The following is a 25,910-nucleotide window of genomic DNA, read 5'->3' as shown; positions in this document are numbered from 1 at the left end:
AAGGTGTTTCAGTCAAATGGAAGAAGACGTTTACAGTGCTTGAAGAAATGCTCACCCACACTCTCTCTCTCTCTCTCTCTCGCTCTCTCTCTCGCTCTCACTCTCTCTTTCGCTCTCTCTCTCTCACAGCTCACTCTCTCTTCCTCTCTTCCTCGCTCACTCGCGACCTCTTCACTGGGACAGTCGATGTCGCGCCTTTGTTGTCATCATTTTTGGAATTGCGGAGATTGTTGACAGAATCATCTGCATGCGGCACCTAGTGAAGTTGTGATGAGTGAACTGGAGCTTAACTGAAGGTAAGAGACGTGAATTGACTTCACGAAGCCAACTGATACAATAAGTATTATATCTAATGTTATAATAACCTGGTTCATATTCTATTTGTATTTAATCATAGATATCTGCGAGTACACGTGCAAAATGCGGTTTGTAATTATCATCATGATTGGTATTAGTATTATTATCACTGTTATTGTTTTTGTTGTCGTGTTTACTTCAAAAAGTTCGTTGTTGTGGTAACTAGAATGGAATTATTATTGTGCAAATTATTACTTATGTTATTACTTTCTCTAACAGAATGTTGTTGTTTTTTTCCCTCAAAAGGGAATCTTCATTTCCAAGGTCGCTATATTTGCTTCACTAATAACTAGTCAAGTTTTGTGCGGAGTGAAAAGACGTCAGCTAGAGTAAATACATGCACAGAGACTGAAGCAGAAGTGACCTCCCTGGTATCCTAAGAGACCCAGCTCCTGTGGGAGAACTTCCTCCTCCTGCTCTGTGCCTCTGTGTGAGCCTGTGTTGTCCTTCATCAGCCGCCCATTAGACACACTGTGGTAACATTCTCCTAAGCAACTCATCACCTGTCTGTTCTTCAGGGGAGCTTGTCTCACCCGCAGTTGTGAGGGGAGCACAAGAGCATTTTTATGGATGCACATGGATACGCATACTCTCTGTTGGGTAACCATCTGTCACTACCTCGCTTGCTTTTTTTGTCACCGTGACAACCAGCTGCAGTGAGGAGGGCCAGGTAGGGGACTCTGACTCAGCCACAGTCCTCCTCGGGTCCCTTGACTATAATCCACCACCAACACTCTCGAAACCCGGGGTTCTTCACCTTTTTGATCTTGGGGTCCAGCCTCCACAGCAAATGGAACAGGGGCCCATTCAAGGAATAGAACTGATGAATTACTCTTGATTTCATTTGTGATCAATAACCATATTTAATCTGCGTACACGTGAACAAACAAAAACCTTTGTGAAATGACATGAAACCATGTGATCATCGCAAAGACATTTATTTATCATCGAAAAGTCCAACCAGCAGCAGAACCAGGTGCAAGTCACTTTCATGAAATTTACTAAAGAAAAAAAGAAAAAAATACTGTTAATCCAAACTGTTAAAAAAAGTAAAATAAATATTATAAAACAATGTCTAAATGTTGTGAAATAAGAATAATACATGTAATGTAAAGAAGATATAAGTAAAGTGTAAATTAAAGTATCACCATCAAATTTTCTAATTCATTTTAAAAACTGCTTTCATGATCAGTATTTCACTGTCTTTATCATTTTGTCTTTTCAAGAACCAACCATTGTTGGTACCTATGATAATAAAACAATTCAGTGACTCACTACTGCCACCATACAATATGTGGCAAGTGTTTCAAGGCAAAGTATATTGCAGCCCTCATGACCCACAGGTGTAAAACAAAATACTTTTAGCGGCCATCTAGGGGCGCTCGCCGCCCAACCATGGGTCTCGGCCCTATGGTTAAGAATTGCTGCTCAAAACCACTCATTTCAAAGTGTGGCAAGTGGGCCACAGGTGGGCTGGCACGACACCTCAGGGAGGCCTGAAAAATGCTCTGTTTTATAAGACCATGAACTCCATGAGCATTACCTTGGAAGGGGACCAACTCTGGCTACCTTTCTTCTGTTGTAACTAAAACATGCAGTTCAGCTGTTGATGTTTGTGTCTGGAAGTGTTTAGGATGACAGGGCAGGTGGCTGAAAGAGATCGTTCCCCCCATAACCTGTCAGTGAAGACCACGTTGGAGGAGGAGATAGAGAGAGCTGAAAGCATTCTCAGCAGGTCTGTGTCCCTGTGTACATGTGTTCTGAAGATGTGAATGAATGAGTGTTGCCCATCGTCCTATTTTCCTTCTGTTTATTATTTCATTTAACCTGCAGCAAACTCATACAGCTGAAACTAGAACCTCCACCAAGCTGCACAACCTTTATGTGTAATTTAGGTCCAAGTATTCCGAGTGCAGTGAGCTTCTTCGAACAGTAGGCGGCAGTCGCGTTACTGCAATGACAAACCAATAAAACATACATTTTGTCATTATAGTGACTTGTACTCTTCAACTACTAACATGAACTAAGAGGAATGATAAAAGGGAAATCATCATTCAACATGGAGGTTAATATTGGTTGGATATACTTATGTTGTGCTGATAAAGTCCCAATACAAGCAGGTTTACGTTTGCTTAAAGGACTGCATATAGCAAGTAACAATTTTATCGACACATCCATCATGAGCAAGTTGATAAAAGTACCTTTTGTTCCTGTTCAAACACTGCACAGTGTTTCCCTCAGTTTTTATTCAAGGTTATCTTCCGTAGGGTTGTCGATTTTGACAGTTTTGAAAGGAGTTGTCATTGAGTGTTCACTGGTGCAGGGTTCCATCAGTGTGTGATGACACGTCTTCCGAGCTACAGCGGGTCGCGGCTTTGGATTCTCGAGGTGGAAATTCCAGAAACTCTTTCCAGAGAATCGGAGCCATCTCAAGGTGATATTATTTCAGCTATAATGGTAATGTTTAAAAAGAAAGTAAATAAATAAAATAAGAAAAGACGAATACAATAATTACGGACTGATTTAATGCAGTTCAATATGTAGCCAGTCTGTTAGTTTTCCAGTTCGATAAGATTTACATGTAAATGTTGCTATGAAATGAAAAACTGTTGTTTGTGTGAACCTGCCAGGAGTCATAGATTGTGTTTCCATATGGTACATTTGATAGGTGCCTTTAAACATGTGAGAAAGGTGTGAGTTATTCATTCAAACTTTATATTGTGTGTGTCTATGTGCGTTTGTCAGGCTTGTGAGCCTGGTGGTGAGGTTGAGAGACTGGGCTCACAGGAGTCTGGTCGAGGAGGAGGAGAGACCCGATTCCTTCCTGGAGCGCTTTCGTGGCCCTGAGTTGAGAACAGCCCCCAGCCGCAGCAGCAACGCGCAGCCGGACACTAATGGCAACAATGCCAAAGGGATCTTCAGGTGAGCTTGCTGGCTGCTACAAAGCGCTCGACAAGCCGTGGGTGCACTGGTGCTGTGTGTGCTGCAGAAAATGCACGAAGAGCACTTCTAGTGATCTTTACATGACAAACTGAAAAAAAACCTCCACAGCAGAGACCCAGTTGCCGAGTGAGTCGGCAGGGAGGGAGGAGCGGACGCGTCACAAACTGCGGGCGGTGCTACATCAGGGTGCTGGCTGTCGCTTGGGATCGGATTTCGTGATCGGCAATGACAGGCAGTGATCGGCATTCACTGATCACGCCAAGATCAGCCTTTCATAATCGGTGGCCATCGATTGGAACATCGTAAAAATCCATTTTTTAGCCACAACATTTTACATCAGACAGCGCCATCTGGTGGCCTCTGAAAGTCCTAACACTGTTTCATAAAACTCCCCCCATCTCTACTGGCAGCTTATTGGTCTGTAGCTTGCTTCTGCTATCTGGCCATGATGCTGTGACACACATCTATTCCTCACAGTTAAACCCATTATGAAGCCAATGTTCTCCAACTTGTGTATTTTTTTCCCACCTCCATCTTGGTCTCATTGTTGGAAAGTCTTGGTGTTGTGGTAGCCAGTCAGTTGTTTTCTGTCTATAGTTTCAGAAAAAAGTGGGAGCTTTTCGTTGTGTCGCCATCTGATGACTCGTACTACCGTTGGCTGTTCATGATTGCCACTGCAGTGCTGTACAACTGGTTCCTTGTGGTTGCAAGGTAATCCCGCATGGACGTCCCCGATAATGGGAAGGATATGATCTATTTTTGAGTCCTTCTCTTGTCCACAGGGCTTGTTTTGACAGGTTGCAGGTGGGAAACTATGTCTGCTGGCTGGTGCTCGACTACCTCTGTGACATGGTCTATGTCATGGACACCTGTGTCCGTCTAAGAACAGGTGAGCCACCTCAGAACAAAATATAAATAAGACTCCATAAGGAATATTTTTTGGATGTTTCTGGATTGCGCTCTTGATCTGATGTAGAGGTCTCCAAGTGTAAGTCCAGTTTAATGAAAAAAAAAAGCTTCACAAATGCACCCTGTGTCAGGTTTCCTGGACCAGGGTCTGCTGGTGAAGGACCACGCCAAGCTCAGAGACTGCTACGTCCGCACACTACAGTTCAAGTTGGATTTGATCTCCATCCTGCCCACAGACCTCGGTTACATTTCCCTGGGCATCCACACACCCCAGCTCAGGTTCAACCGTCTTCTTCGCTTCCCACGAATGTTTGAGTTCTTCGACCGCACAGAGACACGGACCAACTACCCCAACATCTTCAGGATCTGTAACTTGGTGCTCTACATCCTGATCATCATCCACTGGAACGCTTGCATCTACTACGCAATATCCAAGTCCCTCGGCCTCGGCTCGGACACTTGGGTGTTCCCGAACATCACCAAACCCGAGTTCGCCTCCCTCACCCGGAGCTACGTTTACTGCCTGTACTGGTCCACTCTGACCCTGACCACGATCGGCGAGATGCCAGCCCCCGTCCGTGATGAAGAGTACCTTTTTGTGGTCTTTGACTTTCTAGTAGGGGTTTTGATCTTTGCCACAATTGTTGGGAACGTCGGGTCCATGATTGCCAACATGAACGCGACCCGCGCCGAGTTTCAAGCTCGGATTGATGCCATCAAACACTACATGCACTTTCGCAAGGTCAGCAAGAACCTGGAGACACGAGTCATCAAATGGTTCGACTACCTTTGGACCAACAAGAAGGCAGTGGACGAGCAAGAAGTGCTGAAGAACCTGCCAAACAAACTGCGGGCTGAGATCGCAATAAACGTGCATCTGGAAACCTTAAAGAAGGTCCGCATTTTCCAAGACTGTGAGGCGGGGCTGCTGGTGGAGCTGGTGCTGAAGCTGCGGCCCCAGGTCTTCAGCCCGGGTGACTACATCTGCAAGAAGGGCGACATTGGGAAGGAGATGTACATCATTAAGGAGGGTAAGCTGGCGGTGGTGGCCGACGATGGTTGCACACAGTATGCTCTGCTCACTGCAGGCAGCTGCTTTGGAGAAATCAGCATACTGAACATTAAGGGTAGTAAGATGGGGAATCGCCGGACCGCTAACATCCGCAGCCTGGGCTACTCAGACCTCTTCTGTCTCTCCAAGGACGACTTGATGGAGGCGGTGACTGAGTATCCGGATGCCAAGACTGTGCTAGAGGAGAGGGGCAGGGAGATCCTGATGATGGAGGGTCTCCTGGATGAGAATGAGGAGAGTGGCGGCCTACAAAAAGAGGACACTGAGGAGAAAGTGGAGAGGCTGGAGTCTTCCCTGGACACTCTCCAGAGTCGCTTTTCTCGCCTTCTCAACGAGTACACGCACACTCAGCTGCGGCTGAAGCAGCGCATCACGCTGCTGGAGCGCCAGATGAACCAGACGGACTGTGGCGCGGACGCACGCGATGATGGAGATGCAGATGCAGCAGCTGGCGCTGGGCTCAGACTGGCTGCCAGCGCAAGTGGTTCTCCTTACAGGACCGTGCAGCTGGACCTTCCAAAAAGTCCGACATTGAGTCATTCACCTGCACGCTGAAGAGTGTTCTGTGCAAATGTGTCAATATGTAACTGCCGCTTGCACCTGCTGAAATAAATTGCTTCTACACTGTCATCAGCAAATACTGAACAGCTAAGGTGCCAAAGTGTGCCTGTTTGATCGGTTACAATGTACAACACCATAAATCCCACCAACCTTCACCTATTCTAAGGCAGTCCCTGAAGACTCCCTGTGCCATATCACAACAACTTTAGGTGACTTTAGATGACGCACCCCACATTTCCTGGGGCTAATATTTGACTGAAGGAATCTTTCATGTTCTGGTTCAGGCAAACTTTGAAAATAAAACTTTCTCCAATTGTCACACTTCTTCCACCAGTCCATCAAATGCCATCTAGTTTGTGTTTGGAAATTTCAGCCAATTATTGGTCACACTGACAGGTGACGCATGGACTAGCGCCTGAGAAGACTGGTTGTTGGATATTAAATCATAATGTTAAAATTCAACTGTTGAATGAAAACAAAAAAAACTACTGAAATAAAAATAATGTGAATTCCTGAGTCAGTAACGGCACAAATGTGCTTCTGTGCTGAAAAAGTCGCAAACATTGCTTCTGAAATGAATCTCACGAAAGAAAACGAATGACCGAAAGCCACGCCAGTGATAGCAAACAAATCTTCATTTGTATTTATTATACAAACGCAGCAGGACAGGTATTACAACAAATCACCATCCACATATTTTTGATCCGTGTAGAAATCAAACCGACAGGAATATGTGATTGACTATGAGGGTAAACAGTGGGAGAAGAGTGGTAAGGAGCCGGGAGCCGTGTGGACCGGTGAACTGATTGGTTGAGAGTTTCCATCAGAGCCGGACCATTCCAGCTAGCGCATCCTCATGTGCAGGCTGTGTTTGGGTCCGTCCACCCGCTCCAACTTCTCAAAGTGTTTCCTAGCATTACGGATGTTAATGAGAGTGGCTGCAGATGCTGGAAGAAAGACACACAACTGCATTAGGAAATGTCACTGAAGAGGCAGGTACTGTAATGATTGACAGGATGGCATGGTGAGAAGTTGGAGTAGTGGCAGACGTCAAAAGTAGAAGGTCAAACGTATAAGTGGAAACTAAGTCGATGTAAAAGCAGACAGGTGAGTTGTAGTGACAGTGGCAGGTAGAATAGCAGACAGAAATACATGACGGATCTGCAGTGGCTGGAAATGCTACTCACGAATTGAGGGGTCAGACATGATGACCATGACATATGTGTTGGAGGTGAAGACGTCAATAAAGGCTGCAAAGTTGGTGTTCCTCACTTCCATGCTCTGGAATGAGGCGGCCAGTTTGCTGTTGTGGCGCAATAAAACCTTTATTAGTACGAACAAACCAAGCAGGGAGAAGCGTCGAGGAGGCGTGCTGACTCACCTACAGCTGAGCTTGAACTGTTTGATAATGTTGCTGATCTTCTCAAACCTGTGAGCGTCTCGTTGCTCTTTGCACTGATAGTGTGAGATCACCTGCATAGAAGAGACAGGCGCCAGTCTCAGACCTGCTGGTGAAACATTCTCACAGCAACAGGAAGTCCCCTGGTCTTACCAGGAAGGTGGCTCTTTCAAACAGGAGGACCTCGTCCGCCTCTATGATCTGAGCAAAGTTTCTCAGGTTCGTCTCCAGCTGCTGGACATTCGGGATCAGCTGGTAAACGATGCTGGACCAGGCCTGCAAACAGCAGGGGGAAAGATCAATGGCAGTGGGAGTCAAGTGTGAAGTATTTCAGCACAGTATCTTTTGCCATGAATCTATTTCAGGTGATGCAGTGTATCCCAGGGGTGAAGAACATTTGTTGATAGTTTTCTCTGTCTCATTTAAATGAAAGGCACCCAACATTCCAACCTTGTATAAGGTCTCATCCCAGATGGATGTCCTGAAGCAGGTGCAGGCCAACGGTCTGGACAGTCTCTTCAGGTCTTCCTCGCGCTCCTTAAAGATCTGCAGACACACGCACATCATTGTGTCAAGTCAAAAACAATGAAGACAACAACAACAGAGAGTGTCATTGTGCCAAAACGCTTTATGATGACTCACTTACCCATCACTAGTAAACTGAACTAAATATACAGCACAGATTCATGCAACAAAAGTAGATGAATTTAACTTTTCTTAAGCCGTGTTCCGGAAACTGGTATTCCTAAATGTTTAAAATGACTAAGTTAAATAGAGATGAAGCTATAAAGTTAGTAGAATCAACAATAATGTGTTAGAAGACCGAAGATCACCCCAAGAAGCAGGAGACCTGACATGCTTCATTTTATTTATTTGTTAATTCCTTATCTCTTTTTTTTTTAGCAGCTATGTATTTCTATATTGCTACTTGTGCGTTTTCATTCTTCTTCATTTTATTTATTCTGTCCAGTCGCTGTGTGAATAGGAGCACAGACAGCACAATTTCTTTCAGGATCTACCAAGCATTTATCTTTCTATGAAACAGTGTATTCAGAGGTCAGTAGGTGGCGCTCTCAGTTTAAAAATGATGTGCGGTTTCACTGAAGCAGCAGTTCAAATGATTATTCAGAGAGTGCCATCTAGTGGGCTCTTAAAATTAGAACACCTCACCAGCTCGTGACTAAAGTTTGCCTATACTGCATATTATTTTTAAACTTAACTTGCACATATTCATGTATTAATATAAGATTTATTTCATGTACGACTGATAAAAACTGGGTGATTAATCGTGTGCGATGGACATGGCTGGGACTCACCAAATCTCTCTGGTCCTCCTGCACCAGATCCATCTTGTGCACGAGGCAAAAGACTTTGGCATCAGGGGAGTTCTGCAGAATGGCTTCCAGGCACGACTGGTAGTAGTGCATGTCTTTCTCCAACTCGCGGCTCTCCACATCGAAGACATAAATGAGCACCTCCACGTTTCTGAAGATGTTGTCCCTCTGGCTGGTGAAATAGTTCTCCATGAACGTGTCCTGGCTGAAAGGGCAGAGACACGGTCACGTGAGTTCGAGGTTCAAAATAATCTGGACTTCACGGTAAAGACTAGATAAATGAGCAGAGGGAAATACAATGAAAAGCAAATGTTATGTGTTTTAAATAATATTATATTTGTTTAAATGAAAGCAAAATTGAATGAACATTGTTGCCGGGATGGTAAACAGGAAGTTAGTGTGCAACAAAACCACCAGTTCGTAGCACACTTCCTGAGGGAGAAGGGACTTCAGATGAAATGGATTGTGAACTAAATTTCCTGGGAATTTTTTTAAGTAAAATTTTCAGTGCATATTAAATATATTCGTCAGGGATTGTTTTAATCACAGAATTCAATGTACAGGTCAGATCATGTAATCTTTGACGTGCCAGCATATTTTTACTTCACTGTTGACACTTTTCCCTCCATGTTAAAATGACTACTCAAAACAACCACCAGCCATTCCAGAATTTTTCATTTTGCAAGAGAAAGGTTGAAACAACAGCACCTGAACATTAAAATGTAGTCATGATTTTACGTTCCATTCCAACTAATAACCCAAGGGGGGTCAGATACTTTACCCTCCACAGTCCCACAAGTTGAGAACCAGATTGCCAAGGAATCGTACGTGTGAGTGCTCCACATCAACTGTATTAAAAATGGACACAAATTAGAGAGCAAACAGAGGAATATCAGATAAATCTATGACCACAGTTGATCTCACTTGTAGCTCCAAGGCGTCTTGTGTCCCGAGCGATGTAGTTAGCGAATATAATGGATCTCATACTGGTCTTTCCAGACCCACTTTTGCCCATCAGTAACACCTGAAACATGTCACGTATGAGGGCAATTAAAACAAGTTGACATTCTACAAACACTCACGATGATATGTCTAAAAAAATTCAGCTTTGAATTATATAAATCGATTCAACACAAAATTTTTAGCAACAAAAAAACCCCCAGTTTTCTCTGCTCCAGTCTTAACAGGGGTTAGGTTTTACGGAACTACACGCTTTCTAAAAATAGTCATGCTAACAGTTGATGAAATGTTTAGGCCTGGCGTTATACATTACGTCTGATAGGAGTTCACTCCTCACTTTAACGTCATCCCAAGTCCCAACAACCTGCTTACCTTTTTCTTCATGGCTGTGCTTGACATCACCCTGCGCGCACACGATGAAGAATGTTTCTCTGCAGCTGCTCTCTTCTTCCTCTCAACTAGAAAACAAATACTTTTACCTAGGTGTTACTTTAGCACAGTCACGCTCCGTACTAATAGACCAATGTTAACGCACAAACAAGTGTATAAAAGGCGCATAAGGTTTCTACAAACTGAGTACTCCCAAGTATCTGTTTTGAATCCCACGAATGCTAACCTAGGTAGCATAGTAGCTTCTGACAGGCAGCGTTCCTCGCTGAAGTACAAGCCAAAATACCGTACAGCTAGTTAACATGACTTAATAAAAATACGTAGAAATGAGACTTACACTGAGTTCAGTATGCGCAAGCACTTGTTTTCCGAGTCTACGGCAGCGAACATTACTAAATAAAAACAGCTAGTCAAGTGAAGATCAGCTGCTTCCTGTTTACGCAAAAGTCACATGACGGTTATAATCCTTCGCCCTGCGTTTTGACTGCAGGCTTCCTCTTTTGTCATTCCACCGTACACATTAAATATGAATCTAAACTCGTTTGAAACTGTGGCGCATGACCACATTACACAAAAATCGTAATTTACCTGACGAAGTTTTTGAATTCAGTCCCATCGGTGCCTGTAAAGGAGCCCTGCTTTTTTCACCCTTTGATCGGTATATGTTGACATGAGAAAACCTAACCAGCCGAAAATATTCTGGTCCTCAATAAAGTGCTTAAATCCAACTGTATAAATGTAATCATGATCTATTCACTCTCAAATGATCACATCTGTTAAAGAGCCTAACATAATCATGTCAGCTGATTGTCACCATCATTTGCATTCCAAACAAATCTAAATACATCAACCATCCTCCTCGCACCAAATATTGCATTGTTTCTGTAGATACTTTGAAGAGGAAAATAATCCAGAAATGTATGACAGGTTCTAGTAATTCCATTGTTTCTTAGGAACCCAACTTTCCTCATTATATGTAACAGCAGAGGCAAAGACAGAAGTATTAAAAGCATTTATTGTTTGCTGAAGTAATCTGCACCAGCCACCAGTGATAAGCAAAGAGACCCAACATGTGACAGCATCTTCAAAATGGGAGGGAAAAAACAGGCTTCAATTTTGCCCTTTGGGGTCTTTCAATAAGAATGCATATCCAGTATGTTGCAGTAATGAAATCCAAAGTAATTCCAAAGCTATGTTTATGTTGAATATTTGACAACATGTGATGGTTTCAGGACTCTTGTGAGCAGTAAAGTCCTTTTGGATATGCATCGTGAGGGAAAACACACAATCCAAACCCACATTCATGAGAAAGAAAAACATGTATAAAGGGCTTCCGTACTCAAAATGCATTATTATTGGACAAAAATAGAAACAGTGATGTGGTAGCTTGTCCAAAGAGACACAAGTTATCGGGAGAAGCAACATGTAATAGTATTTGGAAGTCATGTTCAGGTAGTGTACGGTGACTTTAATGCTCTGCAGTCGTCTACAATTGATCTCGGAGTTTGGCGAGCCTCTGGGAAAGCTCCTCCTGCAGAAAGGAGATCACACCAGCATCAATCATGGAATGAATCTCCTTACACCTTAAACCCGCTTACGTCAATGAATATACCTGCTCGTTCGATGCCACACTCGTGCCGACACTTCCGCTATGTCCCTGGGGAAGCTCCAAGTTGATTTCCAACCTAGACACCAGTTTAAATATTTTGGTTGATGACTACATGGAATGAACGGTGACAAATAAGAACAGCGAAAGAAAAATGGCATACCCAGCTTCATCCGCCATTTCATGCAGCAATGACTCCACTTGATTCTGAAACACAGCAAGTGTTCACATGAGGACAGCAAATGCCGTAATATGCAGTCGGACACATCAGCCCTGTCCCACTCTCTACAGTTGGTCACATTAAGTTAGTGCGATAGGGAGTGATGCTTAGTGTGCATTTTATCCACAAAACAGGAGGCAATTATTTGCTTTGATTCTGACAAATAATAAATACGCTGTAGTGAGTCTATTTTCCAAGCAGTGACTGAAGACAATTCATTGAAATCCGAATTAGATATCCAACTTTCAGGAAGTACAAACTATTCCTTAATTTTAAATTATTTTAATAACTTGATCAAAAACTAAAAACCTTAATTCCAAGAACAGTCAGAAGAATCTTGTCGCAGGCACTAAAGACATCAACTGTCCAGTTTCTCCACACATAGCTCGCACAAGTGGCTGACATGTAAACCAAACTGGGATATTTATTTGTCATATGACAATAATCCTCAATAATGTGGCGCACACATTCCAGTTTGTATTCAGTGAATGATACGTATTTTATAGACTTGTGGGCACCAATCAAAGAGTTTATATTTCCTCAAGTTCAATAACAGATATCGTTTTACTTATCCATTAAATAAAAAACAAATGATTGATAGAAAACAAAAGCTATCAAAATAAAAGCGTAATCCACGTTACCTGCGGTGTCGTCAGTGTGGTTGTGCTGCTCATGGTATCCTCCATCTGGGCCGTCTGAACGTCCATGGTTTCAAATTGATGTTCAAACTTGTCCATGAGAGCTGAGATCTGACAAGTGACAAGTTTTGGACTTATTTGTGCAGGCATTTATCTTATTTATGAGCACTACCTTTTCAAGGTTCATAGACTTCAGGACGCTGTCCATGCCTCTCACTACTCCAGACATAGATTTTGTGACCTGGGAGAAGGTTCATGAATGTTAAAAAGTGAAACAAAAGTTGAATATGGAACCTTGATGAGTAGTTTGAAAGCAACACCTGGTTCATGGTGACAGCCGTTTGGACTCTCGCTGCTACAGCATCTACCCTGGCGCTCATCCTGAGGAAGTTCACCGACTGGTTCTTCTGTCGGATGGCGTTCTCAGCATGGATCCTGGCTACTTCCACGTTCCCCTTCTGGATGGCCTGCAGAGGAAATCAAGTCATGGTTATGAAGCAAACAGCAGCAGATGGCCTGTAGATGTCAGGCATCTTAACCTTCTTGACTTTAGCCTTCTCTGCCTTTTCTTCCTTGTCACATTTCTTGGCATTTGATTGAAGTTGCTTGGCAGCAAACTTCAGATTGAAGAGGTGTTCTGGGATGTTGAGTTCAGAATAAACAACACCAAAAACACAATACATTTAAAATACTTTATTCATCTTTAACTGGATACTAAGAGAATAATGAATTTGCTTGATAAATATGAGGCCATTCAGGATTCCAAAACTGAGTACTCATTCAGATGAACATAAATTTCCATTTTAATTCAGGGTAAAGTGCACCACACTTGTCCTCAACATTCTATAATTACTGTGCCGGTTTCCTAATGGAAGATCAGTGCTCCTGTGAGAACTAAGTAAAAGGCAGAAAAGTGAAACTAAAGATCATAAACAGGACAAACAAGTTCAAAACATGGACATTAACTTTGCACATATTGAATATGTGATTTTAAATTATTCATTACAGATAAAGGAAAATCTCCAGTGACCATGAATACAGTGGTCTTGATGTAGTTTTTATTGTAACACTTTTCCCAATCCTGTTGTGACCAGCATTATGTGTCTGTGAATTCAAGTCACCTGGGTCCATGACTATTCCATATTTTGATCCAGACTATTTTGAGGTTGTGCATCCAATATATAATTGCATCGGAACCAAGTCACAAGTGATGTATCACAGCAACATGTTGTATGAAAGCCTTGGATGAGATCAGACCATTGATCTGAAAAATCTGATGGCCCGGTGTCCTCTGATTCTCACACCAAATAGATGATACACACACCAGCACAAGCCGAAAAAAAGCCTTGGTCCAACTGGTTTGATTTCTAAAATACATCCCACATCTTTCTGCATTTTAAGTCTCATAAGAAACAGCATATAAAAGAATTAACAGATCCTGGCATTGGAACTTAATTGTGATGTAAGGACGTCACTCACGAACTCTGCCCTCCTGTTAATGCTCTGAACTGTCACACCCATTTTTTTCTGTCAACAGGCGCGTAACAGTGCCACAGTGGGTTGTCATAGAATGAAAACAAGGCAGATCGTACCTCTGTGTCTAAAACGGTACAAAATAAGTGATACTTCCTTGTAAGTTCAAGATGTGGAAGATTTCTTTGTCCATTTTGTGGTCAATTCATTTTGGTGCTGTAATATCACACATTCATGATCTGTTATTTTTGTTGTTTTGACTTGAGCTAACTCGGATGGAGACACTCTGAGACACTATTTCTGTGAGAATTATTCAAGTTGGACTCAATATTGAAGCACTGAAGTTGTATTGGCTGTGATGAGAGTAATATACATTAAAATTAGTAGCCAATAAGAGTTATTTAATGGCCAACGACACTGTTTAAGCATTTAATTGATGGGTGAAATGTTTGTAGACGACTATTAAGCGGTTGCATAACGTTAAACTCTAAATACTGGTGTCACTGTGATCTCGAGACCAACATGCCTGTCAGTGGAATCCGAGACTCACATTACAGAAACCGGAAACACGGGCAACGACACGCAGTTTATCCTTTCTCGGATGTTTACATGAATTGCAAGCCATTATTTCGACACCCGGGTATGAACTTTAGCATCGACGCTTAAGAGGCCTTTAGCAACATCTGTCATGTTCAACGACTTGGAGCAAAAATGGAGAAATTAACACTTGTAAAATATATATGTATAACATAATTATGTCAGTCCTGTACTGACTTTGGTACGTTTAAAAAGTCTACGACTCTTGAATCCCACTCGAAACATCTTGTTATGCTACTTGTTCGACACCTCACAGTGACGCCTCGGACAGCACTCGTTTTAAAAGGATACTATCCATGGCTGGCATTTCGGCGGACTCCTCGATAAAACGACCGTCACAGGGTAAAATGTCGTAGTGAAGTCCAAGAAAATCGAGTCAAAAGCGACGAATTTCCGAGTGACACTTCCGTCGTTTCTTGTTTCGGTCTGCTCCAGTACTTCCTGGTGTCGCACCAAAATATCAACGACGTCACCGTCACGAGGTGACGTCACGTGGGAACTTCCCATCCCGCCATGCGCTTTAAAAACAAAAACTGTGACTCATATTATTTTCAAGAGTCGTTATTAAAACGTTATGTCAGTGCTAAGTTTTGGTCGGCCAGGCAACTGTGACTGGACGCCGCTGAGAAAGCGACCGAGGGAAGTTTGGATCGGCGTGGATCGTCGCGGGGAGAGAGGATGAGTCACCCCGTCTGAGGAAGCTTCACCCTGCAACCACTGTTGGGCAGAGCGCTGGTACTTTCAGCTCGACTCCTCACTGTCTTCCGTCAGCATCCGCCAACTTTTGATTTGTGATTAGAAACGTTTCAACTCGCGCGTCTCGGTGAAGTGGGAAGAAACAAAGCGTCGTGAGATACGGGAGAATTCGTGACGCGCGATTACCATGGAAACAGCATCGCTTCTGCGCTGAGGGGAGTCTGCGTTCACCTCGTCGCTGGGCTCTGACACTGCCTTTCGGATAGTTGTCTGCGATCACTTGTTATAGAGACATTCATTAAAACAGGTACGTTTATTTTATTTATTCATTTACTTATTTGAAAATGCTGTCAAAAACAACACATTGCATTATAACTTCATTTTATAATTGATCAATATTTCAGTAATTTAGCGCTAATTTTATCCCATAAGTTGTTGAGCTTGTTCTTCAGCTATTCTACGACTGGCGCAAAAATATACCCGGGAAGTATAAAGGAATTACCCTGCTGTATTGGTGTCAAAACAGTTGATACATATCTCAAATGTTGTGTGTTGATGTCGGTGCAGCCCTGCTTTCGTGCAGTAGCCAACGACTGATGCTTTCCTCGGTGGGTGTATGACTCATATGGTCTTATATACAAAGTGGCAGAGAAGCAGAGTGTTGCTGCAGGAGCGAGCTGCTCTATAACCCGACAGCTTCGGTAGAGGACGCTGTGGACCCCACAACCTCCTCCTCTCAATAACAGCACAGCCATCACTCGCGATAGCTGTAAAAATAAAACGCACAAAGCGCCTCATTATGAGCTGTTAAATATCAATCTGTGCCAGACATCATCACTGCTTAGAGGGAAGAGTTCACAACTGTCTGTTTATATGAAGCTCATTAATGGTGCACATATTCCTTTTGGATAATAAGGAACTGTTTGAAACCATCTCCATGAAAAAGCTTCTTCATCTCAGCAGCTATAAAACCAAAACGCTTTCTCTCATAACTCGTCCATCTCTGACGTTTTTGTGAGGTTTAAAGGTCTTTTGTGGGGAGTGAGTCATCAGCTGCTCATGATGACGTACCTTATCCTCTTCCTAAAAATACTGTTGTCACATCACAACAGCAGTGCGCCGCTAAATGGCGCTAATCTGATCGCAGTTTTAAACATCATTATGTGTTTGAAAAGCCATGTCCATGTAGGGAAAATTCAGTGATGCTGCAATACACAGGGTCACCTGACTTCAACAAGCATGCATTTGCACTCTGACAAAAGATTTTTGACGCTGTGCTACTAACAAGTCGAGCTTGAAAAACCACTTCTCTTCAGCATAATAGCACAGGAATGTGGGCTGCACTCTCCGTCTGATTCACTGAATTATCCATTTAGAATAGAAAACTCATGCTCTCTTTTTATTTCAATACAGTCACTGTCACTTTAGAATCAAGAATTTAGAAGTGTGTTTACTTCCATTCTGATTTAAATAAAGATGTGGTGTAACAGCAAACAACAGGCTATGACCATTATCTCTGCCAAGGATATTATAAGTTGCCGGTGTTCGAGCAGATGGTTTTGGTGGTGATCCAGATTCAATTCTGGATCCAGGAATCCAATGAATCTTCACTCTGACAGGAGAGCTGCAGTGACTCGAGACTATCTGCCGAAAATGAAAATCATGGTTTTATCAATGAATACAGGACATACAATATATATATTGCCACTTCAATTGAGGATTGTTCCTCAGTCGCTGCAGCCAATGAGCTGATGGGAGACCAACAGTATTTCCAGAATGAGTTTCAAATATGGAAAAATTTCACTGGCTAAGTCCAATAAGTGGTGTCAGTGGCATGTCCCAATCGGGGCATCGGGACCCTATGCACCCTTTATCGGGACCCTTTTGGTACCCCAAGCTGTACCTGAAAATGATCTGAGTTGGGTCGGGTTGACCCCTTTCAGCAGTGGGAACGCCAAAATAAGGGACCTGGAACGCACCGAACCAGACCATGCCGTCCTGGACCACTGGGTTGAAACGCACGCATTAGACGGGTGGCACCGGCCCACACCCTCACCATATTCCTAGCTGTTTATGCTGACCAAGTTTATATTGATGATTGTGAGAGTCAGTTGGGCTGACTCAGAACAAGCCCATGTGGTTCCTTAAGCAAGGTATATTGTCAAACTGAGCATGGGACCCTCAGATTATTGACCAGTCTGAGAAAGGCACTGAGATAGACCTCAGGCAAGGATGCTAATTTCAGATGACAAAAACAAAGCCTGGCATTCATACTGTTCAATGACAACCTTGTCACCATTTGGCATCATGAATGTATTTTTAACCAGTCCCGTAATGTTAAAAGAGCGGTAGAAGATCATATCCACAACTTCTGCTTCTCTGCAGGTGAGAATGCCAGAGATTCAACGAGAGAAACGGTTCCACAACTTAACCCTTGAGCAGCTTCACGCTCTGCACAAAGTCCTGACCGAGGTGATCCCAATCCATGGACGTGGCAACTTTCCGACACTCCAGGTGAGAGCTAAAGATATAATTCGTCTGGTGAAGGATCGCCTCATGGAGCGAGACATCCATGTGAAAGACATCCGTCTCAACGGTGCCACCGCCAGCCACGTCCTCGTGAGGGACAGTGGTCTCAGCTCGGGAGACTTAGACATCATTTTCGGAGTAGAGCTTCCCCGGCAGGAGGATTTCCAGGTCATCAAAGAGGTCGTGCTCAGCAGCCTGAGGGACCTGCTGCCTTGTGGTGTCAACCGCCGGAAGATTACTTGCCTGACCATGAAGGAGGCGTACGTACAGAAGATGGTCAAAGTTTTCAATGAGCACGACAAGTGGAGTCTCATCTCTCTGTCAAACAACCGTGCTAAAACCGTGGCGCTAAGGTTCGTCAGCACCCTCCGCAGGCAGTTTGAGTTCAGTGTGGATTCTTTCCAAATTATCCTGAATCGTATGCTGGAGTCCTACTGGGAGTCTGAGAGGAGACAAATCAGAGGTTTGTCCTTAAATTCTCAAAATGATTCACAAAGGAATAATGATGACAAAAAGCACCAGCACTCAAAGGACACTCAGGTTTCTGAAGAAACCAAGGAGGAGGCTTCCAAGGAGAGAGTTGACGAGACAGAGAAAGTGCTTGAAGATGAAGAAGTGGAGCGTGAACATGGAAATAAAGAGGAGGCTTCAGACCCTGAAGATATTAGCTCAAAGCTTACATCCAAGTCAGACGTGGTGGAAGAGCAGTCAGAGAAAATTGTTTTTGAGGTTTGCCGGGAGGAGAAAGGACAGTTTAATGAGCGCTATCTTTTAGTTTCAAATGCAAACCCTTTATTTACAGATTCAATGATGAAGAAAGTCAGTCTGAAGCTTGAGGGAACAGAAGACTCGGACTCTTCACAAGTGCCCATCGGAGAGCAAACGGAGGCTTCACAGCAAGAAGGTGGCGGTGAAGAACAAGCCAAGTTCTCTTCAACTTGCAAGACTGAAACTGACACCTGTCTGCAAGATCTTGATAGTCTTGAGTTTTCTTCTCCTCCACCAGCGAAGAAGACCTGCACCACATCACATAAGGTCATCCCAGGCCGCTGTCCCTCTCCCAAACTGCAACGGAAAATGTCACGGAAGTGCATCATTAAACCACAGGCACTGGAGAAATGGTCTTTACTGAGCGACCTGTCCGACCTCACCACGCAGATGTTTCCTCCAATAGATGTACCCAAACAACTTCAACCAAAGCCTTCCTCAGTGGACCCCCCTCAGAATAGCTCGGACCTCAGCCAGGAGGACTCATTGGATGTTCCTAAAATTTCAAGCATTCCAAATGGGACAGCATTAAATGTCACCACCCAGCCACAGGGTAAGATGAGGTCCGCGAAGGGGCTGGAAGAGTCAGTCCGACATTCTCAATGCGACGTCCCGGACTTGACTGAGAGTGTGATGAATGGCTGCGGGTCAAGCTCCTGGGCTGAGGTGGCAGAGGTGTCTGCAATCACTGTTGAAGCTGAGTGCATGTATGGGGACTTCGACCAGGCGATGGACCACCTTCGCCACCGCCTCATTGCCACCCACCACCCAGAGGAGATCCGAGGAGGGGGCCTTCTGAAATACAGTGACCTGCTGGTAAGGAACTTCAGGCCAGCCAGTGAGACAGAAATCAAGTCTCTGGAGCGGTACATGTGCTCCCGCTTCTTCATAGACTTCCCAGACGTGGGCGAGCAGCAGCGGAAGATCGAGGCCTATCTGCAGTGTCACTTCACAGGCAGTGAGGAGGCCAGCAAGTACGACTACCTGATGACTCTACGGCGCGTGATTGACGAAAGCACCGTGTGCTTGATGGGACATGAGCGGAGGCAAACGCTGAACATGATCACGGTCCTGGCTCTGAGGGTACTGGGCGAGCAGAACGCCATCCCCAACACTGCCAACGTCACCTGCTTCTACCAGCCGGCACCATATGTGTCAGAGCCCATCTACAGCAGCTTCTTCGTGAGCCAGCCACAACCCCCGCTGGTCTACCACCCGTACCCTCTCCATGTCCACATGCAGACTGGCCTGGTGTAGCTGCTCTGGCACGCCCTCCCGGTGGCATCAAGGCAAGTTTCAGCACAGTGCTCTGGCAACCCTGACGCCCTTATATAAGCAGGAGACCACAGACCAGTTTTGCTGAATGCTTTAAAACCCCTCCTGCTCGCAGCATGAAAGAGCCCTTTGGTGGTCTTGGACGGGAAGCATGTCCCCCGACTTCCCAGACAGCTCAGACAGAACTAATCGAGAAACTTCGTCCAATGATGTGACGCCCTGCTCTGTTCCTGTTGACGAGAATCCTCTATTGTGTTCCTTCTGTTTTACAGCCTATTCTTAGCATTATATCACTAGATTATAATCTAGCAACGTGACCTGTGCTATCTATATACGGTGATATCAAAGTTGTGTAGACTTGAATGGTGATTACCGCGTTGATATTTTGTGAATATGTGGTGTCCTACTGAAACACACATACTGTGGTAGTTTGTGATTAGGATTGTGTTTGTAAACCTGAAATACTGCTTACTAGAGTTACAGTGGCAGATTGGCTCATGTGCAACTTGATAGTACAAGTGTCGTTCTGAAGGAAAATCTGAAAAAAAGGTTTTGTTTTTTTTTGTTTTTGTTTTTTTTTTACGAAGAAGAATTCGAGAACCTGTGTGTGCCTTCGAATGCTGAGTTAACAGAGTCATGTGCGGTAGATGTTTTGGTGTTCAAAATGAGGCTGAACTTCTTGCATTCGAAACAATAACTGTGTTAAACATCAAGACATTTCTTTAGATTCACTTGACCGCTCACCTGTAATGAAAAACATTTAGTATTTAACAATCAATTGAAATGGCTGGAGTGAAAAACAGTAGAACTACTTTAAGGAAACCAATGATAGTTTTCCCTTGACAAATCGAAAATCTAAAAATTAAATAATTGTATTATATATTTAGAATTATTTTTAAATATTATTATATAATTTTGAGATTGATGAAAATTCAGTGCAAACATTGTTAAATATTCAATGTTCTCACAAATCTCACATTTCGCCTTTACATTTAGGGAAACCAAGAGCCAACTACATATTGAATTTAATAACTTTGAATGACCTCAGGGCACATATTTTTCAACAACATTCAGTCATTGAAAACTGAAACTTAACTTAAAGAAAAGAAAAGCTGCAATGCCTCCTTGTATTGGCTTCACTACACAACCTCTAGCAATTTGCCAACCTTGCCAAAACAAATGCATGTCCACCTGTAATACAGTTCTTGTCATTAAATGGTAATAAAGTGGGCTGTCAATAGACACAATACAATTTTAGACCTCAATTAATTGCTGAGCTGAGTTAACTCGCGATTAATGGCAAATTAGTCACATATTTTCTATCTGTTCTTAATGTAATTTAAATGACGATTTTATCAACACAAGAGTGGCCGATACATATTTACAATGTTATGCTTTTTGCATGTTTCTGAGTGTTTTCAGTGCCTCTGATATACTTCTTCCTTTAAGTTACATTTAGAACAGATACAAAATGTGTGATTAATCAGCCATTAATTGTGACTTAACTCAGCTGATGGGAACAGGGACCGAAGCATCGGCTTGATGTTGAGTGTCCATGTTCACGTTCAAGAGCATGATAGTCACAACCTGTGCATGATTGTTCTTTTCAATCAGGTGAGGAAGCAGCACAAAAATAATGAGCATGTTTAGTTGTTATTATCATTTATTAGTCTATACTCACCTGGGAATGTGGCTCAACAGGCAATTTCACTGAAGAACAAGAAAATGATCAAAACCATAAAAACGTCTTCCATCGTATGTTCAGCACGCCATCAAAATTTCAGTTACATTTAAAAAAAAATACAGACATTTCTTGACTCATGATTCATGATACCCATCAATATTTAATCCCTCCAAATATAATTTTAAAGTTAGTGTAACAAAAGCTGTGGAAGTAAAACTTGTTTTTGAGGCAAAGTGCATTGTAGAATTAAAAGCAGTATGAGCCAAAAAAAGTCTTGATTTACAAGTGAAATGTCAAACAACAAAACTACTTCCATTGAATAAAATAATACTTCCTAATAATGAGAGAGTGATTGTGAAGTCAGGATACCGCAGCCGAAAACACACATCCAACACACATCACCCTCATTCACATCAGTTGCTGACATCACCAAATGCGCCATTTTGACAATAACATAATTACTATAACAAATCTGTCTTCTTGTTTAGAGTGTTTTCATGTCTCTATTTCAACCACTGTGACTGAAGCACAATGTCAGGTGTCGTCTCGTGATTTCTAAAATACTGAGCCCAGATGTGACACGTGGCTCTTGTGAAGATGTGCGGTGTTCTTGTGAAAGCCGTGTTTAGAAGTCGTGCTGTTGATGTGTTTGTGATGTGAGAATAAACATGTTGCAACTACAACTTCTATTTTCATCAAATATGTTAAGGAAAAAAAGCCTCTCTGCTGATTTCCAGTTGGTTTTACAAGCCAATGCAATATTCTTACACAAGGGTTTAAGGTCATCACATCTTACAAGTGGAACTAGGAAATTCCCAGTTACGTCACTCGACGTAGGATGTCCAAGTCAGGAAGTCGGAGAAGGCAATCCAAGATGGCTTCCAGACACAAACAGGAACTAGACGTTTTCTCTTCATCCGTTGGATTTTCTAGTTGCAAACAGTGCTCGCATTTATCAAGAAGTTGCTTCTACTCAGACTCGGCACGTACAAGGACAGCTTTCATGGACGTTGCTATCTTGTTTTCCGACTTAAATATCTGGGCCTCGCTCAACTCGGCTGTGACATAATCCCCAGCTCCGCCCTCCCGCTTCTGAGGTGACTGAAAAGCGGCACCAGCTCATCTTCCTACTTGGACCAGTGGTGGGGTCAGGGCTGCAGACCTCTTCTTTATACTGTCTTCAGTTATCACTGGTCACAGTTCCACCAGTGTTTTCTGACATGGCTAGTTCCTCCCCACCGGCCCACAACACAACCCCATTTTCACATTTAATATTTACCCTAAATTGTGCATTCTGTTAGTCAACTGTAACTTTTTATACACACAGACAATTCAGTGTAAGGTGGTTTGTCATAATTTTGTTCAAATCACAAAGTTCTGAGCGATTATGTGTGGAAACAAGGAGCATGTTAAAGGTTGAGGACTTTCTGGGGCATAATTTTAAAAGTCTATTAGTTAATTGAGGACTACAGTCATGTGGGAGAAACAGGTGGTGGACTTACCTCTGCATCCATCACCACTGCATTTTCTAGGCGCGGTGCTGCATGATGCGTCACTGCTCAACCTTGTCGGTCTGGTCTGACTCAGCCTGGCTCTCTGAACATTAATACAACCAGTGGTGGTTACGACAGGTTTACGACTCCATCTTCATTCAGTCCCAGCCATCCATCTCCTCCTTGCTGCACCATAAGGCTCTCTCAAGGAAGGAAGATAACTTAGACGCTGGAGGATTGAAGACAGAAGATAAATGAATCAGCTGGGCCAAGTTACAACAGCTATTAATAAACTCTGTATACCTGCTGTAGCTAGCATAACAGGCCCGGATGGCCGTGGATCAGTTTGCTCTACAAGTTCTTCCACCTATCCGGTGCTTATCCACAGGCATCAAGATGGACAACCTTGGAACACAGACTAGGCCTGGGGTGACTACTGGACCACCCAAGGGGTCTGGTCACTTTGCACTGTGTCCTTGTTCCGGGCTTACTTCTGCTGTCAGGTGTAACTCTGGACCATGTCATTTTCAAACGTTCTCACGACAACATGGGTTACCTCAGATGACTGAGGTGTGAGCAGAGGAGCAGCAGAGATACCCACCAGCTGTAGTGCAGACCTGCCAATACCATGGAGCTTGTGTTTGGAATGTTTTATGATGGGTGCTGGGTTTCACCTGCCAGTTGAAGATGGCTGTGACTGTGTTGAGGGGGAGATGGAGAGGTGGACTGGGAGTAGGGATGTTCCGATCGATCGGTCACCAATCATGATCGGCCGATTTCAGTGTGATCGGTGAATGCCGATCACAACAACCGATCACTTGTGACAGCCGCCGCTCTGATGACGCCCTTCTGGTTGTGATGCATCCGCTCCTCCCAACTCGCTGCTCACTCAGCAGCAGCATGTCTGCCGTGGAGCTTCATTCCTGCAGCACATGCACGGGAAAATGCTGTGCAGGGAAGCGACTTCAAATTAAACACACCATTTAAAGCGCCAGCACTTGACGGAGTACAGAGAGTTTTCTGGCCTCATGAAAGTGAGACTGCTGGTTCCACAGCAGCAGGCTGATAGTGCAGGTGACGTTTACCAACACCCGCCGGTCCAAGCGTGACATTCGGAACGATAATGAACAATCATTAATGTTACCCAGCTAGATGAGCAGCCTCTCTCAGGGCCGTTTCCACAGAGACGGAAACAGAAACGATCGGATCCATTGCCGTTTTGGAGTCCGGTGCAGAGTTCGTCAGCCACCTGAATCTTAAACTTTTGAAAACATCCGGAGTGGAAACTTAGATAAATGCAGTGTTCTCTGTCTATGAGTCCCACTAGAGTATGTAAATATTTTACAGTCACAGCACAGTCTCTAGAGATTCACCTGTGACATCTCACATCAAATTAAATGTTTTTCAGTTGTCCTTTTGACAGAATAGTTGCTGCATTTTCTATTTTTGCCACCTTGAAGTGGTATATAAAAAACCTGTCTGACTGGGAGCATCACAACCAACCCCTCGAATCATTTCTGTGAGGAACAGTGGCAACCACCTTCGGTCCTCATCACTGACTGAGCACTTCTTATGCCCATTGAGATAAAACGGTGCGTAATAGTTGCCTGACTGGTTTCTAGTTCAGCGTTGATCTAATCTGAGGACATGAAGAAGAACAGCTAGCTCACCATGTAGCATTAGCAAACTATAGCACTTGCTTGCGACTGACATGCTTCTGAACTTTGTATTGCTTTAACCTTTCTTAATGTGCTGTAATACAACCACAACCCCTGGTAAAAGTGACTCACCAGTCTCACAGATGATGTTCATTCTGTTGTTTAGTTGTGCAGAAAAAAGGAGATCACAGACAACACGCAAAACTGAAGTCATTTCAAGTGGCAAGTGGCGTTTCAAGTGGCTTCAAAAAACACTTAAAGAAAAAACATTTTCTTCAACTGTCACCACAGATTTGCATTGTCTTGATTTATATTTGTGTCTTCAATTAATATTTTCTTTTATTCTTTTATTTAATTATATTTTCACAGTTTTAGCTCCATGACAAGATGCGTTATCATCTTAAAAATGATTCTCATAACCCCCAAACATCCCTTCAACAGATGGGATAGGAAAACAGTCAACACTGCATGTTTTCTTCAAGCACTAAACAAAAGTTTTGGCATCTTCACCTGTCCCAATGCAGATTCACAATCCATCACTGAATATAACTTTCAGCCTGTCATCCACAGTCGACCACAGCTATTCTTTAACCATTATAACCTCATTCTTTTCCATTTAGGTGCCACGTCCTTTAGATGTTTTTTTTTACAGATTGTTGAGGTTGACTGCAGTGCCCATTTGTTCCCCATCCGTTTTGGCTTTGCATTTTCTGTTTTTACATTGCAAACTGCTGATGTGTTCTGTCTTGACACTTTGATTTCTTCCTTGGTCTACCAGTATGCTGGCTTCTTGACAACCTTCCCATTGAGTTGGTCCAGATTATAGGCACGGCTCCCAGTGAACAACCAACGTCTTTTGCAGTATGGCAAGATGTTCCTTTAAGACAGTGGTTTTCCAACTGGGCCGGCACCCATGAACACTTCTCATTATTGAATTACATCCATCACTGCGGAGTTAATTTTACTACGGAGCATCTTAAAGACATCACCACAAGAAGAGTGTTAAAAAATGTAAACAATACAGGAACACATTTTTATGGGGCGCCGGACGTAAAAATGAAGACACACGTTCTTTTCCTGATTTACCAGAAATCTTTGGCAATATTTTCACAGATTTAGCAAATATTTGTTACTTTTGAGACACTACACTTTATTGTTAGATCCCATTGTTTCATCTCTGTGCGTGTAAAATCTAAATCTAAATCTAAAATTTAAATTTTAAATCTAAATCTATATCTATATTTATATCTAAATCTAAATATTAAATCAAAATCTAACTGAAAATCCGTGATTTTGAAATGGCTATTCAGCAGTAACTGGAAGGTGCTATTGTGGTGGGTGTGTGACC

General features: G+C 43.2%; 4 protein-coding genes and 1 long non-coding RNA gene across 6 annotated transcripts; 2 read left to right on the top strand and 3 right to left on the bottom strand.

The window, feature by feature from the left end:
• Window positions 1-166: 166 nt before the first annotated feature.
• On the top strand, window positions 167-5,836 carry cnga2b (cyclic nucleotide gated channel subunit alpha 2b). The gene is made up of 7 exons (XM_053847967.1): window positions 167-296; window positions 1,984-2,092; window positions 2,681-2,791; window positions 3,103-3,279; window positions 3,904-4,011; window positions 4,083-4,189; window positions 4,341-5,836. The coding sequence occupies exons 2-7, from the start codon at window positions 1,992-1,994 to the stop codon at window positions 5,834-5,836; spliced, it is 2,100 nt and encodes a 699-aa protein (XP_053703942.1). The 5' UTR covers window positions 167-296; window positions 1,984-1,991.
• A 623-nt stretch (window positions 5,837-6,459) lies between these two features.
• On the bottom strand, window positions 6,460-10,388 carry rraga (Ras-related GTP binding A). The gene is made up of 10 exons (XM_053847350.1): window positions 10,263-10,388; window positions 9,908-9,993; window positions 9,500-9,599; window positions 9,357-9,423; window positions 8,558-8,780; window positions 7,692-7,787; window positions 7,395-7,517; window positions 7,224-7,315; window positions 7,030-7,145; window positions 6,460-6,789 (listed from the first exon to the last, which is right to left on the bottom strand). The coding sequence occupies exons 2-10, from the start codon at window positions 9,932-9,934 to the stop codon at window positions 6,686-6,688; spliced, it is 948 nt and encodes a 315-aa protein (XP_053703325.1). The 5' UTR covers window positions 9,935-9,993; window positions 10,263-10,388; the 3' UTR covers window positions 6,460-6,685.
• A 534-nt stretch (window positions 10,389-10,922) lies between these two features.
• Window positions 10,923-14,938, bottom strand: chmp1b (charged multivesicular body protein 1B). Its single transcript, XM_053847589.1, has 8 exons — window positions 14,751-14,938; window positions 12,929-13,026; window positions 12,710-12,856; window positions 12,562-12,630; window positions 12,393-12,500; window positions 11,695-11,738; window positions 11,538-11,610; window positions 10,923-11,456 (listed from the first exon to the last, which is right to left on the bottom strand). Exons 1-8 carry the CDS (start codon window positions 14,764-14,766, stop codon window positions 11,412-11,414), a joined length of 600 nt encoding a protein of 199 aa, XP_053703564.1. The 5' UTR covers window positions 14,767-14,938; the 3' UTR covers window positions 10,923-11,411.
• Window positions 14,939-15,030: 92 nt separating this feature from the next.
• LOC128748639 (terminal nucleotidyltransferase 5C-like) lies at window positions 15,031-22,066 on the top strand. Of its 2 annotated transcripts, XM_053847587.1 has the most exons (3): window positions 15,031-15,194; window positions 15,259-15,462; window positions 17,541-22,066. In XM_053847587.1, the coding sequence occupies exon 3, from the start codon at window positions 17,547-17,549 to the stop codon at window positions 19,707-19,709; it is 2,163 nt and encodes a 720-aa protein (XP_053703562.1). In that variant the 5' UTR covers window positions 15,031-15,194; window positions 15,259-15,462; window positions 17,541-17,546; the 3' UTR covers window positions 19,710-22,066. The 2 variants fall into 2 exon arrangements, with proteins under 2 accessions (XP_053703562.1, XP_053703563.1); XM_053847588.1 differs by lacking the exon at window positions 15,259-15,462.
• An 853-nt stretch (window positions 22,067-22,919) lies between these two features.
• LOC128748641 (uncharacterized) lies at window positions 22,920-24,801 on the bottom strand. The gene is made up of 3 exons (XR_008412816.1): window positions 24,695-24,801; window positions 23,208-23,827; window positions 22,920-23,133 (listed from the first exon to the last, which is right to left on the bottom strand). It is a non-coding gene; the product is annotated as an uncharacterized LOC128748641 (long non-coding RNA).
• Window positions 24,802-25,910: the final 1,109 nt, after the last annotated feature.

Source organism: Synchiropus splendidus, chromosome 17 (assembly GCF_027744825.2).
Source record: "Synchiropus splendidus isolate RoL2022-P1 chromosome 17, RoL_Sspl_1.0, whole genome shotgun sequence".
Taxonomy (NCBI): domain Eukaryota; kingdom Metazoa; phylum Chordata; class Actinopteri; order Syngnathiformes; family Callionymidae; genus Synchiropus; species Synchiropus splendidus.
This window is presented reverse-complemented; position numbering and strand designations above follow the sequence as displayed.